This window comes from Phocoena sinus, chromosome 1 (genome assembly GCF_008692025.1).
Source record: "Phocoena sinus isolate mPhoSin1 chromosome 1, mPhoSin1.pri, whole genome shotgun sequence".
Classification (NCBI taxonomy): Eukaryota; Metazoa; Chordata; class Mammalia; order Artiodactyla; family Phocoenidae; genus Phocoena; species Phocoena sinus.
This window is the reverse complement of record NC_045763.1, coordinates 25073664-25089580: the sequence shown is the minus strand read 5'-3', so window position 1 is coordinate 25089580 and position 15917 is coordinate 25073664. Positions and strand designations below refer to the sequence as shown.

The 15917-nt window shown below is 44.1% G+C and overlaps 1 protein-coding gene across 1 annotated transcript; it reads right to left on the bottom strand.

The window, feature by feature from the left end:
• Nucleotides 1–12795: 12795 nt before the first annotated feature.
• LOC116755185 (voltage-dependent calcium channel gamma-like subunit) lies at nucleotides 12796–14907 on the bottom strand. The gene is made up of 2 exons (XM_032634255.1): nucleotides 14554–14907; nucleotides 12796–13599 (listed from the first exon to the last, which is right to left on the bottom strand). Exons 1-2 carry the CDS (start codon nucleotides 14905–14907, stop codon nucleotides 13516–13518), a joined length of 438 nt encoding a protein of 145 aa, XP_032490146.1. The 3' UTR covers nucleotides 12796–13515.
• Between the last annotated feature and the right edge of the window lie 1010 nt (nucleotides 14908–15917).

Below are 15917 nucleotides of genomic sequence, written 5' to 3'. Positions count from 1 at the left end.
ACACAGCAACGAAAGCCAAAAATAAATAAATAATAAAATTTTAAAAAATACCATGCATGTTCTTGTACTTCTACTGCATATGCATATACCCACAAACAGCATCGGGTATTATTTTGTGCATTTCAAAAAAACTAACATAAATCGTGTCATACCATATCATTTTGCAACTTTATTTTTTTAGTCTTCAGTGTGTTTTTATGTTATCCTTATTGGTTTATGTAGCTCTACTTAAGTTATTTCAAATACTATAGGGTAATCCACTATCTGAACAAACCTCAGGTTATTTACCCATCCTTAACAGAGTGCTGATTAGATTTTTTGCACGTTTTACTATTATGGACAGAGCTGCAAGGAACATCCTTGTACATGTCTCCCTGTGCATGTGGGTGAGGATTCTCTAGGGCAAACATCTATTGATGGAATTGCTCAATCATTGTTCTCATCTTCAAGCTTGCCCAATATTGCCACATTTCCCTCCAAAATAATGGCTCCAATATACACTCTTGCTGGAAATATGTGAGTTCCTGTTTCTCCACATCTTACCAACACAACTGTCATTAGCCTTAAAGACTAATTTTTATGGAATCTATTTCCCAACCTCTATCCCCACTAGTTGTTGAATTTATTATTCCAATTTCTCTATTTTTACTTTTTTACTGTCTCATACATCATTTATTGGAAAAGCATCTCTAAAAATCCCATTTTAATTGTAGATATGTAGATTTCTCCTAGTCTGTTAATTTTTGCTTTAGTATAATTTGAGGCTACATTATTGGGTCCATAGAACTTTAGGTTCATTATAACTTCCTGGTGAGTTGTTTATCATTAAACGATTCTCTTATATACCTAACAAAGACTTTTGCCTTAAAACCTATCTCGTTTGTATCGATATTGACACACCTGCTTTCTTTAGGTTAGTGTCTGCCTATTATGTCTTTTCCGCCAGTTTACACCTCATTTTCTTTTGCTTTGCTTTATTGTGGTCACTCCTTCATGACCTATCTGAGAGTTGCATTTTTTTTACAAATTGAAGGTCTGTGGCAACCCCAAGTCAAGCAAGTCTATTGGCACCATTTTCCAACAGCATTTGGTCACTGATGGTTAGCATTTTTTAACAATAAAGTATTTTAAATCAGGGTATGAACACTGTTTTTCAGACATAATGCTGTTGCACACAGTAGACTACAGTATAATATAAACATAACTTTCAAATGCACTGGGAAACCAAACATTTGTGTAGGTCTTTTTACTGCATATTCACTTTATCGCAGGAGTTGGAACCAAACCTGCAATATCTCTGAGATATGCCTGTACTTTGTTCTTTTGTGTCACTGTGTTTTAGGTGTGACCCTTGCAAATAGTATATAGACATATCTTTATAAAAAAATCTTATCAGAGAACTCTGGTTAATTAAATTCATTGCATTTATTGTGATTAATGACAAACATGTATTTATTTCTACTATCTTATATTTTTGTTTCTCATGTGGCTTTATGGAGATTTAATTTCTATACTGTAAAACATACCATATTATTTTGCATTTCCATTTCCCACCATTTTTCTTTGATCTTTTTTTGTTTATATATAATGTAATAAACTAAATCAGAAATGAGTTAATACATGTAAAGTGCTTAGAAAAGAGCTCAGCACAAAGTAAGTGCTCAAAAAAATATATCTATTAGCTACCATTATAACAATTATTGTTATTTACAGATGTTTATTCTATATCAGTCTCTTGGGTGATGTGGAATGACAGAGAAAATGAATAGAACAAACTGCTTTCCCTCAAGCATCCTGAAATCCAGTGCTAGAGACAGAGATATACAACAAGGAGAAGAGGGGAAAGTAATAGGAATGGAAAAATAAATGATGCTCAAAGAGGGTAAATGACTTGCAAAGTTTTGCAGCTGGTAAGTGACAGAACTGGGATTCGAGCTCATTACTATCACATTCCTAAGCCTGAATTCTTAAGACTTAGTTCTTACCTTACTGCTTTGTAATGAACTTATGAGACCATGCATGTAAAGCGTTTTGCACATAGTAAGAGTCCAGTAAATTACAGATGAGAATGACTGTGATGGTGATGATAGTGACAGTGGTGATGAGGATGATGGTGGTGGTAATGGTAGAGATGGTAACAGTGGGGGTGATTGTGATGAGGATGGTAATGATGATGGTGGCGGTGGTGACGGTGATGCTTAGGTTAACCGACCATCCCCTAGTTTGCCCAGGACTGTTCTGGTTTCAGCACCAACAGTCCTGAATCCCAGGAAATCTCTCAGACCCAGGCAAATCAGGACAGCTGGTCATCTTAGTGATGGCAACGGTGATGATGGAATGTCCAGGAGGCCTTTTAGAAACCATCTAATCCAAGGGATCTAAACTTTTCTTGATCATAGACCATTTTGAGAATCAAGTGAAAGTTATTATTCCTTTCTTCTCTTATCAAAGTCTTTTGCAGGCTAAGAATATCTGATCTCCCCCAATCATTCCATTTCTCAGATCGGGAAACTGAGGTCTTTGCCTCAGAAATTTGGTCCCAGCATGGACAGGTCCTCTGCTAACACTGAAGTGTGCAAGGAAGCATCTGAATCTGCTCTCTGACAGCTCAGGGCTGTCCTGATTTTATATTTTATAAGGAAGAGAGGACCTTCTCACTCCTTCATGACCTATCTGAGAGTTGCGTGTGGTCAGATGAAATGATCTTATAAGTTCCTGAGAATAAAACCTGGAGAATAAAACCCAAATGGATTGAACCAGAGCGTGAAGACAGTTTTCTGGATACTAACCCACTCTCCCATGCGAAACGGCTCCTGGGTTAAGTCGAAGTTCAGGTAAATGAAGCCAAATTCATGAACTCATGGAAGCACACAGATTACAGAGAAAGCTGGATGAGTAGAGGAATTAGCCTTACTGGTTTGTCTAAGACTGAGGAGGGATTCCCAGGTTGTGGAAACCAGGACTGAATATAACACATTCATGAAAGATCCACAGAGATACAGTGGACACTCTTTCGTGACCTCCCCAGCACCCATTCCCCACCTTCCCTATCATATCAGAATTTTCCAACCATTAGAAGTTGGATAATACTAACCTCACCTCTGGGTGGGGTGGCAATGAATGACTTACCTGCTTGACCTGGGGGCCACAGATAGAATTCAGGACGTCCATATAGGAAAGTACTTATATCTTAATTTTCACCAGCCTCTCACTGAAATTTATCATTTCTTTCATTATAAATATAGGTAGCAAACCACAGTCACATGATCAGTACCTGTGTCTGTCACCAGTGGAAATCACAGGTATTCACATCACATTGCAGTGGTTGCAAACCTCTCAAAATATCCTTTACGTTCATTATTACTTCTAAATTAGAGTAATTATTAAACTTGCTGCTGAATACATGTGATCAAAATGTTCTCATCTGCTGCTCCTGCATTGCCAGCCAATATCAGGCAACTCTGTGCCTAGTAGCTGTTCAGTCACCAAACAGTTATGTCTCGTGGTCTCATACCAGTGACCCAGGTATGTTAATTGCTTTCCAGGCTCCTTTCCCTACATAGTTTGTTGATCAACAAGTGGAAGGCGGTAAGTCAAAGTTCACCTCACTGTTTAATGTTCTTATTAAAACTGGGTAAGTGTCTCATGTTGATGTGTCATTTTAAAATAAAATTAAAGCTTTGACTTGTTGGTATTTAAAATATCTTATTATATTAAGTATCTATAAAAATACATACATTATCCCATCATAAGTTTGTTTATTCATTATTTTAATATAATTGGTTACCTTTGTAGTCTTATATATTTTATTTTGTGCATTTAAAACATTCTGAGGAGTCCTTAAGCTTCACCAGACTGTCAGAGGCCCATGGCACAGAAGAGGTTAAGAACCACTGGCTGACCCGCCCTCCAATCCTGTTTATTTTTAAGTTTAATTCATTATTTATTATTTTATTCCTCTTTTATTTATTCTTCAGAGCATATCTCAGCTTTTAATACACTATATAGTCCATATTTTAAAATCATCTGGGACTTCCCTGGTGGTCCAGCAGTAAAGAATCCGCCTTGCAATGCAGGGAGTGCCGGTTCGATCCCTGGTCGGGGAACTAAGATTCCACATGCTGTGGAGCAACTAAGCCCGCACGCCAAAACTACTGAGCTCGAGCTCCTCAACTATAGAGCCCGCATGCTGCAAACTACAGAGCCCACGTGCCCTGGAGCCTGCACTTCACAACTAGAGAGAGAAAACCCACACGTCACAACTAGAGAGAAGCCCGTGCACCGCAACTAAGACCCGATGCTGCCAAAAATAAATAAATACGTCTTAAAAAAATAAAAATAAAATAAAATCATCTGTTCATCTTCACTAGAAAATAAAACCCACGAGGACAGAAAATGAGACCAACATCGGAGAAAGAAGTCAGATCAGTGAGATGACAAGAAATTAGGCCCTTGGTGACATTGTCGGGCAGCTTGATCAAGCCTCACTTGCTGTGAGATCTACTTCTGCCTTTCTTAGTTGCATGAACAAATAGACTCTCTTTATTTTTTTTTTTTAACAAATTTGAATTGGCTGTTCAGTTGGCTATAACTAAAAGTATCCTAAGTGACATACAGGCAATAAGCAGAAACACATTTAATTAATTCATACAACAAACATTTAACCAGCCCCTACACTATACCTACTCACTGGGCATACACGAAGGTTAATAGAACCCTGCCCTCCTGGAACACATCCCTTCCAGTAAGAAAGACAGAAAAGAGCACACATATAACAATACTGTGTGTGATGGATACACTGGGACAGCACCCTCCTTCCAGTGTGCTCTCCCAGGGCCCCTGGCAGCCAGGACTCAGGGGATTTATGTAAAGGGCAGTCAGATTCACTCACACCAGATTTAGGAAAATGGAAGCGAGATGGAGGCCATCTTCCCGTTGTTTTTGCCATTTCTGCTAGCAACACAATTGTGGAGACATTTGGTTTTTCAGAAGCACAGTTAGTAATGATGTGGTTTCCCTTGCTTAGTAGACATTAAGAATAAGACTGGACACTCATTCATTCTGCTACCAAGGATTATAGCAGGCATGGCTTGGTACATTAGTAGCAGCTTCTTAGCTGTGGCAGTGATGTGATTCTGCCGCCTAATCTTTCTAATTAGAGCCGTGCTCTTGATTGTCGACTTCTGAGAGCTGTTCTTGAAAATTCGAACTGGAGCCTGTTTCTTCAGCTCACCCCATCATTCTGTGAGCCACTTAACACCTTGAAAAATTCCTTCCTGCTTAGACTAGCCAGCATGCAACTGAGTCCTGATTGAAACACAATGTGTTCAGTGATATAACTGCATTTTAAATAAGTCTAGAGCGGTCACGGTGTTCCAAAGAAAAGCCAGTGATGGAACTAGATTCTGAAGGAAGAGTAAGGGTTGATAAGACAAATAATAGCAGTGGTCATATGAGTTTGAGCATAGACCTAACTATGAAGAGTAGCACAACAAAGTTTCCAGAAGAAAAAATTAAAGAATATATTCCTGAACTTGGGGGAGGCAAAAGTTTCATAAGCAGGGCAAAATAAGCGTCGTAAAAGAAAAAAATAATAAATTGGATTCCATTAAAATTAAGAACTACTGTTCATCAGAAGACAACAGTAAGGGAGTAAAAAGATAAGACAGAGATTGGTGAAGATATTATTTGCAAAACGTATGTCAATAAAAGGACGCACTTCTCAAGAAGCGTCTACATGATGACCCAATTTAAAAATGGGCCATAGAGTTCAACAGATATACAGTGGAATATTATTCAGCCTTTTAAAAAGAAGGAAATCTTGCCATCTGTAACAACATGAATAAAATTGGATGCCACTGTGTTAAGTATAATAAGCCAGACAGAAAAAGACAAAAATTGTGTGGTACGATATTACTGACATATAAAATCTAAAAAAAAAAAACAGTCAAACTCACAAAAACAGTCTACAATGGTGATTGTTAGGGGTTGGGGGAGAGGAGAAATCAGGAATGACTGGTCAAAAAGAACAAACTTTCAGTTATAAGATGAATAAGTTCTGAGGATCTAATGTACACTAATGCATGGCATGTATGGCATGGTGACTATGGTTAATAATACAGTCTTATATACTTGAAATTTGCTAAGAGAGTAGCTCTTAAGGATTCTCATCCCCCCGTCCCCTGCCAAAAGGAACTCTATGAGGTGATGAATGTGTTCAAAAACTTAATTGTGGGAATAGTTTTATAGTGTATATGTATATCAAATCACCACTTCACCAAATGTACTGATATATATTACCAAATGTACCATACGTATATCAATCATCACTTTATCAGATGTATACTTTAAATACATTACAATTTCATTTGCCAATCATACCTCAATAAAGCTGGGGGAAATAAGTTAAACAAGCACTTCACACACACACACACACGCACACACACAAAAGGGTATTCAACTGTCCAGTAAGCATATAAAACAGTGCCCAACATCACTGGTCATCAGGGAAATGTAAATTAAGAACATGTGATACTGGGACTTCCCTGGCAGTCCTGTGGTTAGGACTCTGCGCTTCCACTGCAGGGGGCCCAGGTTCGATCCCTGGTCGAGGAACTAAGATCCCGCATGCCGCGTGGTGCGGCCAAAAAATATAGATCGCGTGATACCACTACACTCCTGCTTCAGACGTCAGCTCAAGTCGCACTTCCTCAGTGAAGCCATCCATCCCTTTTCAGGCAGGTTGAATCGTCTTGCTACGGAAGGTCATAGCTCTTGCTACCTTTCCAACATAGCCCTTGACACATTTAGAACTTCACATCTGTTTGTGTGGCTATTGGGTTTATATCCATCTCCTCCACTGGACTATCAGCCCCGGGATGGTAGGCACGATGTCTGCTGCTGACCATTGTGTCCTCAGTGCCTGGAACAAGGCCAGACACAGGATAGGTGCACAATACATAGTTGGCGAATGAATGAACAGAGTGAGTGAGTGAAGGAAGGAAGAAGGCATTATTATTGCCATTTTACAGGAGAGGAAACTGAGTCTCCATTTCAAGAAATGTGTCCATTTCAAGAAATGTGTCCAAAGTCACCTTATTCACCTGTAGTCATTATGCACCCACTAGGGAGTGGATCAGTTGTCCTGCCTTGGTTACAGAATGTTCTAAAAACTCTTAGCTGGGTGGAGGCATCTTACTCGGACTATGCTGGGTGATCTTAAGAGTTCTCAGAAAAGCCTAAACAGTACAATAAGATGAGGTCATGGCTCAGTCTGGCCTGTCTCCAGGCACTAGTTAAGATCTTGGGATTCAACTCAGAGAAGAGACCAACCCAGTGCACATTCTGGCTTACTGCCCAGAGGAGAGTTGGCACAGGACGCCATGGTGTTCTGCCCTCTCTCTCTGGGCAGCCAGTGGCATGGTGTAGCCTCATATCGGGGTGGGACATCCACACAATCACAAACACACAATTTTAGCACCTGCTTCTATGTGTGTATATACCCAAGAGATATGAAAACAGCTATTCAAACAAACACTTGTACATGAATGCTCATAGCAACATTACTCATAATAGTTAAAAAGTGGAAACGACCCAAATATTCGTAAACAAAATGTGGTGTATCCATACACGGAATATCATTCAGCTGTAAAAAGGAATAAAGTACTGATACCTGCTACAACATGGATGAACCTCAACAATTATGCTAAGTGAAAGAAGCCAGACACAAAAGGTCGCATATTCCATTTATACGCAATGTCCAGAAGAGGTAAATTCATAGAGACAAAGAGCAGATGAGTGGTGGCCAAGGGCTGAGGGGAGGAGGGAATGAGGAGTGACTGCTTAATGGGTACGGGGTTTCCTTTTGGGGAAATGAAAATATTCTGGAACTAGATAAAGGTGATGCTTGAGCAACGTTGTGAATGTATGAAATGACACCGGAGGGTACACCTTAAAATTGTTAATTTCCTGTTAATTTACCTCGATTTTAAAATTTTGTTTTAAATATCTAAAATCTGACCATGGGATTATTAAGGAACTTGCAATGAGTTAATATATTCAAAGCATTTAGAAAAGTGCTTATTTCATGTTATATACTTAATAAATGATGATTATTAACTACTTAATTATATATTCATTTTAGAGAAGGAGAAACTGAGGCAAAGAATGACAAAGTGACTTTCCCAAGCTCACACAGCTAAAAAAATGGACAAGCCTGGATGAAAATCCAGTCTTGCTTGGCTCCAGAGTCCCAGCTCTTTCTGCAACACAACCCTGTCCCTCCCTGAAGGTTGCTGTATCAACCAGAGTTCCATCAAGAAAACAAAAGCCACTCTAGGAATTTCAAGCAGGAAGGAATTTAACACAGGGAATTAGATGTTTGCAGAGAAGGTATCGGGAGTAAAATCAGGAGATGCCACCTGCTTCTAGGGTCAAGAGTCACAGTGTAGCTAGATATGAAGAGTTAGAATGTTGTTGCTGCCACCTGGAGTCGAGAAACTATAGTAAGTCCTGGCCCACGTTGCAGTCAGTGCTGTCCTGCAGTCCCGAGGCCGAAGACCGGCAGTGGGACGGAGGATGGAGTCATCCAGCTGCTGTAAAAACTTACATCTGCAGAAGGCCACACATCTATCATGACTGCCAAAGAAGGAAAGATGGATTCTACCCTCTTCCACCTTCTAAATATCCTGTGAGCACGTTTCCTCAGGACACTCTGAACTGTACCCATACTCTTGCCAGTAATAGAGTCTGGAACATCTAGTTCCTGAGCTTAGAGCCCAGGAACCCAGTGAGAACACCGAATGCGGTGGCACGGCTGCCAAGTGCCAACAGTCACGTTCATGCACAGGTTCCAAGGTCAGGCCTACTCTGTGTTCACCCCTGAGCTAGGCACACCTGTAGGTAGCCTTTTACTCTTCCAACTACTACTAGTACTTATTGAGGGCTTATTGTGCCAGGCCCCGTGCTGAGCCCTGGGAATATAGCAGTGAAAGGGCCCAAGGGTGGTGGGGACTCCATCTGGAAGACAGACATGGTCAGACATGGTCAGTCTGGCCACTAGAGGAGCCTTCTGCCAAGGCAAACGTACCCACTCAACACACGTTCATTGAGCACCTATTATACGCAGACTGTGTGAGGTACTGGGGATACAGTGGTGAATACAACAACATGCATGTCCATGTACTTTTCTGTATTCTCCCCCAGGAAGAACCATCCAGTCTAGTAATTGTACATGTATCTTTTATAAGTCAATGGCTCCAGCCCTGGCGTCTCTCCTAAGCTCAAGACTCTTATATCTAACTGCTGGCTTGGCCTCATCATAATCGTAGCAACAATACATATGATACATACTTGTCCCAAGCACTGCACATAAATTCACTCATTTCATCCTCATTAATCCTATGAGATGAGTACCATAATTATTCTCATTTTACAGATGATAAAATTAAGGCATTGGTTTAAAGTAGATTAAAGTAACTTGGCCATACAGTTACTAAAAGGCCAGAAATCCAGCCCAGCCAGTCTGGCTCCAGAGCCCTTGCTCTCAACCCCTGAACTATGCAGTCTCTCAGTAGCTCCCCTTGGATGTTCTAACATCCCAAACAGAAATCTGATGACCTCTCCTCTCCGAATCCAACTCCAGTTGTCCACATTGCAATAGATAACATTCACCCAGTTGCTCAGGCCAAAAGCCAGGGCTCATCCTTGATTCTTCTGTTTTATTCACACCCCCATGTCTAACCCATCAGTAATTTCTGCTGGTTTTACCTCCAAAAAATTTCCCAGCTCAGCTCACGTTGCACCATCTCCTGGGCTGTCACACTAGTCATTCACCTCCTTCCCTGTCTACTATGGTCACCTCCCAAATCAGTCACCCTGATCCCACTCTGACCTTCTTCCACCCCCTGACATCATACTGTCTTTTAAAACATAAACCACGGACTTCTCTGGTGGCGCAGTGGTTAAGAATCCACCTGCCAATGCAGGGGACATGGGATTGAGCCCTGGTCCGGGGAGATCCCACATGCCACGGAGCAACTGAGCCCGTGCGCCACAACTACTGAGCCTGCGCTCTAGAGCACGCGAGCCACAACTACTGAGCCCACGTGCCACAACTACTGAAGCCCACGCGCCTCTTAGAGCCCGTGCTCTGCAACAAGAAAAGCCACCACAATGAGAAGCCCGCACACCACAACAAAGAGTAGCCCCGGCTCGTTGCAACTAGAGAGAAAGCCCACGCACAGCAACGAAGACCCAACGCAGCCAAAGAGAAATAAATTTAAAAAAATTAGTTCCTTTAAAAAATCCAAAATCTAAAACAAATAATAAACCGGTCACATCACGTCCCTGCTTCAGGGCCTCGGACAGCCTCTCGCTGTACTCAGAATAAAATCCGACTCCTTAGCATGGCCTCCAAGGCCTAACTGACGTGACTAGGCCTATGCTTTCCCTCCCCGCTCCACCACCGCCCCAAATCACTCTGCTCCAGCCACACTGTCCTGACGGCTGCTCCTCAAACACTCCAAGCTCCTTCCAACCTCAGGGCCTCTACACCTGCTTGGAATTCTCTTCCCCAGACCCTCCTATGCCTGGCTTCTTCTCCTTCAGGTCTCAGCTCAAATGTCACCCCCTCAAAGAGGCTTTCCCTAGCTCCTTCCCAACCCTGGCTCAGGAAATGTATACATAGTTGGAAAGATAGCTTTCCAACTATCCATCCATTCCTTTACTCTGTTCTGTTTTCATAATGCTTTTCATTATCTGAAATTACCTGATTTATTAATTTGTTGACCTGTTTTGTGTGTTTCCTTAATATTTACTGAGCCCCTACTTCGTGCTGTCACATTGTTGACTTTAAAATCAAACAGTCAGCTATTTTACCAGTAAAAGTGGGTTTATTTGAGAAGAGCGGAGCATTGCAAGTTCAGAAAGCAAGCCGCAGCAAAAACCACAGGCAAGTCCAACAAAAAAAGGAAAGGAACTTTACCTTATAGAGATAAAGGAGGAAGTTGGAAGGGGTTGTTCTGAACTGAAGTCCATTGGATAAAAGTGAGAGTTCAGGGTGATGATGGTTTATCATTGGCTGAGTTGCTAGGGTGGTTGATTTCTTGTAGGAGGTGCAAGGTGCATCTTTTCCTGTTGGGGCCTGTAATTGATGATTCTTCCCTGTTGAATATTATTCTGTTGGGGTCTGTAATTGACCTGGAGTGGTACTTTGAGAGCTTCCTCTTCTGGCCTCCGGACTTCATCGCAGTGAGGTTTCCTTTATTAATTTTCACACTATGAAGGGCTGTTATCTCCAGCACCAAGAACAGAGCCTACCCATGCCCCTTAAATATGTGATGAGAGGATGTGAATTCGTCCAGGCTCCGAGAGAATAGACATTGGTCGGATATCAGGTGTAACTGGAGAATGGGAAGCACCTAACAGAGGATTCGGTCTAGCTTGGGGGTCAGGACAGCTGAGCTAAGACTTGAAGGATTTAGGTGCAGAGAACAGAAAGTAAGTATTCTAGCTAAACAGAAAGGAATCCGTTACAGAGTGTTATGTGTTATAAATAATCAGGAGACCTGATTATTTCAAGAGAGCTGCCCCTGGCTCCAGACCCTCACCACCCCTGCTGAAGCCACCAGGATCAGGGAGCCCCAGCTGCCACCACCGCCTGTCATAGTGGATCGGCACTGCCAGCAGACTCACCACCAGCATCTGCACAGCCCAGCCCCACCTCTCACCCCACCTGAACCTGGTGCCCACACGCTGGAAATAGCCACAGAAAAAACCACAAACATCTGCAGACAATGCTTGTCTGCGGAAACTCACCTCCACCTTCCAAAAGGTCATGTAAGTGTCTCCAATTGGCTGAAGCTAAGTCACACGCAGAACTCTAGCTCTAAGTGAAAGGGCGTCTGGGAAGTGTGTTTTCAGCTTTCTAGTTCCTGCACTAAGGCAGGTCCAGAGAGGAGGGGTGAATGGATATTGAGTGACAGTCCACTGTATGCATCGCCGTGTGTATGCATATGTGTGCCTTGTATGCATGCGTGCACGTGTGTGACGGGGCACAGTAGAAGGAGGAACAGACCATCAAGACCAGAGAGAAGGAGACATTCTCAAAAAGACCATCACAGACCTTTCCTCTGTGAGGACCCGGACCAGAGCTCCTGAGGGCCTTTCAGCCGAGGTAGGAGAACAGGCTTTAACTGTCCAATGGTTTAGTCCTACTTCCTTATTTTACTAATGGGAAAAGCAAAGCCAAAGGAGTTACGTCCTCGCCTAAGGCCACACTGCAAGTCGAGACATTGGCCTACACCCAGCCGGGTCCCTGGGGGTTAAGGTCTGTGCTTTCCCCTTGAGGTGTGACCAGGTTCCCAGGTGGGCGCCCAGCCACGAGGATGCCTGGCTGCACAGCCCTCCCCCTGCTCAGCAGGATTTGTTTCTGGTCTCTCCGGGGCACGCTCCAATGTACTTCAATAACAGCAAACATTTACAGATGCCTCCTCTGAGCCAGGCAGTGTGGCAGGTGGCGGTGGCAGCTGTATGAACACATAGGTTGCGATTCTTCCCTCCAGCAGTCCCTAGCCTTGTGGGCGAGTCGGGTGAATAATCCCGACAGAGTCAGGAGGCCAAAGGGAGGGAGGGGGCACCGAGGGGGCATCCTAACTGCTGTCAATAAGGACACTGAGACTCAGAGAGGATCCCTGACCTGACCAAGGTCACACAGCCCATAAGTGGCTGAGCCCAGAATTTGAACTCAATATATTTTGTTAATCTGAAAGAACAAAACAGTTATTTTACCAGCAAAATGGGTTTATTGGGAAGCAGCAAAGAATTGCAACTATGGTAAACCACGGGCAAGCCAGGTAAAGGGAAGGAGAGGAAACTTTTATAGAGAAGGGGAAGTTGGAAGGGGCTGTTATAAACAAAATGTCCATTGGAGGAAACTGGGAGTTCAAAGAATAGTGGCTTTTCATTGGCCGAGTTGTGTCAGTCTCTCATTGGCCCAGCTGTTTTCAGTGGAGGAGAAAATCTTTCTTCCTCCGGCTGCAGGTAGTAAAGTAGTTCATTTCCTGCTGGAGATGCAAGGTATGTCTCTTCCCATTGGGAATCAGTATTGATGGAGTGATACCCTTATGAGAGCTCCCCGTTTTGGCTTCCCACTCCATTTTAGTGAGGTTTCCCTTCTTTCATTAATTTTCACAGTTGAATCGAACCCCGTAATTTTAGAATATAGGAGGCAGGTAGCAGAGAGTGTGGACTTAGATGTCACCTAGACCTGTGTCCAAATCCTAGACTCAGCCCCTTACCAGCTGTGTGTGGTGGGTGAGTTATAAACCTCTCCTTGCCTTGGTTTTCTCATACATAAAATGAGGCCATGAATACTTCTTCCTTGTGGAAAATGTGGGAAGGTTAGGTGAGTTAATGCACGGAAACGGTTGAGCCCGTGCACGTAGAAAATCCTCAATAAGTGCTAGCTAATGCTAGCAGTGTTTATTCTAAGTCAACCTACCGGCTCCAGGCTGCTCAGGCTATAAGTGTGCGTAGAGGCAAGGTGGCTCTTCTTGGGTCTTCTAAGATGGAGAAGTCACGTCTCTTTTCCAGGCTGACCTTGTATGTAATGAGAATTTAGTGGTTACCAGGGGCTGGGGGTGGGGAGGTATTGGTCAAAGGGTACAAACTCCCAGTTATAAGATTAGCAAGTTTGGGGATCTAATACACAGCTTGGTAATTATAGCTAATGATACTGTATCATATCCTTGAATGTTACTAGGAGAGTAGGTAAGTGTTCTCACCATAAAAAAGAAATGATAACTATGTGATGGGATGCAGGTGGTAGCTAATACTATGGTGGTAATCATTTTACAATTTATAAACGTGTCAGATCAACACACGCACCTTGAACCGACACGATGTTATGTGTCAATTATATCTCAGTGAAGCTGGAAAAATAAAATAAAACTTAACCTTGCCCAAAAGAGGTCTGACCTTTGCTCTCACCTTCTGGACGGTAATCTTTGTTTGCCTGGGGGGTCTGGGACTAGCCAGATAGTAACAATGTGATTTTTCTTAAAAATATGTTTCTTCTTGTAAAATCAACGTCCTAATAATTTGGCTAAGCCGGTGCAGCTGGACTGCAGCTGGTGGCATGGAGCCAGCTGCACCCCAGGGTTGGTGGACCAGCCGCAAAGGCCCCTGGGCCACTGGCCCAACCAGCCAAAGGCTAAGAGGTGGCAGTTTTAATGTCACACGTTGGAAAAGTGCCATCTTGACCACACTTCCTGGCAGCATTCGATATTCTCAGAGGGGGGCCTAAAATTTTGTAGGCAAGCCCCACGGATGGGTGATGCTGTTGAAGTGGGTGATGGCGTTGACGGCATTCAGGGAAAAGAGGAAGGGGGCCGCGAACTTGCCCCAGAACATCAGGGGGAGGCCGATGAGCATGACCTGGTTCCTGAGAAGGATCAGGAAGCTCAGGAGGCCCCTGAAGGAGAAGATGAACGAGACAAGGAAGAGGGTGGAGCCCAGGGCCCACTCGCGCCATGAATGGGGGTCCTCACACACCTGGGACACCATGAGGAGCTCCAGGACCAAGATGACAACCCCCACGGCCAAGGTGGCCACGCTGTGGGCCACGGCCACGCCTGAGGCCAGCCTGGGCACGTGGGCCTGACTCAGGTCTTGGAGACAGTGCAGCCCAGTCTGGTTGGAGGTGGTGCAGAAACGCCACAGCCGGAAGAGGCAGTTGTCAGCCAGGAGCCAGTGGTCATCACAGATGGAGATGGAGGAGAGGACCACAGACAGAGGGGCACACAAGATGATGAGGGCCCAGATGAAGGATTCAAAGGAGGGCCGGTGGGGCCTCCTTTGGGCCAGCAGCCTCTGGGCTTGCAGGCAAAGCCTGCAAGGACCGTCCATTCGGGAGATGAGGAGGCGAGCCGATGGGATGCATCCACTAAAGGAAGCTCACCCACAGGGCAGTGGTCCTGCCAGGGTGCTGACTTCCCTTTGCAGAGCCTCACGCCTGAGGAGAGGGGTGGGAAGGGGTCAGTTCTCAAACAAACACCTTGCACCACTCTGCACGCTACCGAGGGCTGTCATCCTGTGCGGGGGCTTGGCCGTGTGCTCCTGCCCGGCTCCCTCACACCTCTCTGCTCAGTAACAATGTGATTTAGGATGGGGGCTGGCCATACCAGAAAGACCAATGGCATGACTTAGGGTGCGGGCTTTGGGTCACACAGTATCCATTGACCAATCAGTCATCAATCAATCAATCATGCCTACCCAGTGGAGGCCCAATCAAAACTCTGAATGCCAGAGGCTCAGGTGAGCTGCCCTTGTTGGCAGTGCTCTGTGCATATTGTCGCTCATGGATGCAGGGAAATGAACACACCCTGACTTCACGTGGACAGGACAGCGGAAGCTCAGCAGCTGATGTGTCCCCAGACTCCACTCTATTCCTGTCTTCTCTTGGCTGGTTTGACTCTGTCATTTCCCTGTAATAAACTGTAACTGTGAGTAGAATAGCTTTCACTGAGTTCTGGGAGTTCTCCTAGTGGATGATCAAACTTAAGGGCAGTTTTGGAAACCCCTGAACCTGCAATTGGTGTCAGAAGTGACGGTGGTCCTGTGGCCTGTGTCGTCTTTAAACTGTACAGTTGACTAAACTCTCACACACTGGCATGTTGAACAAATGAATAAGTGAGTGGGTTGTCCTGAATTGCTCACAGTCAAAGTCAAACAACTACCCTAAGCCTCTGGGGTAGGGACTCTTATCACCCCTTTCACAGGCAAGGAAGCTGAGGCTCAGAGAGGTGAAGCAAGTGGAGGGGCCAGGGTGGGAACCAAACCTTCTGGACTCCAGCTCAGGATCTGACCACCATAGGGTACTCCCCCCGCCACAAGGGCCCTTCCACCCTCACAAGCCA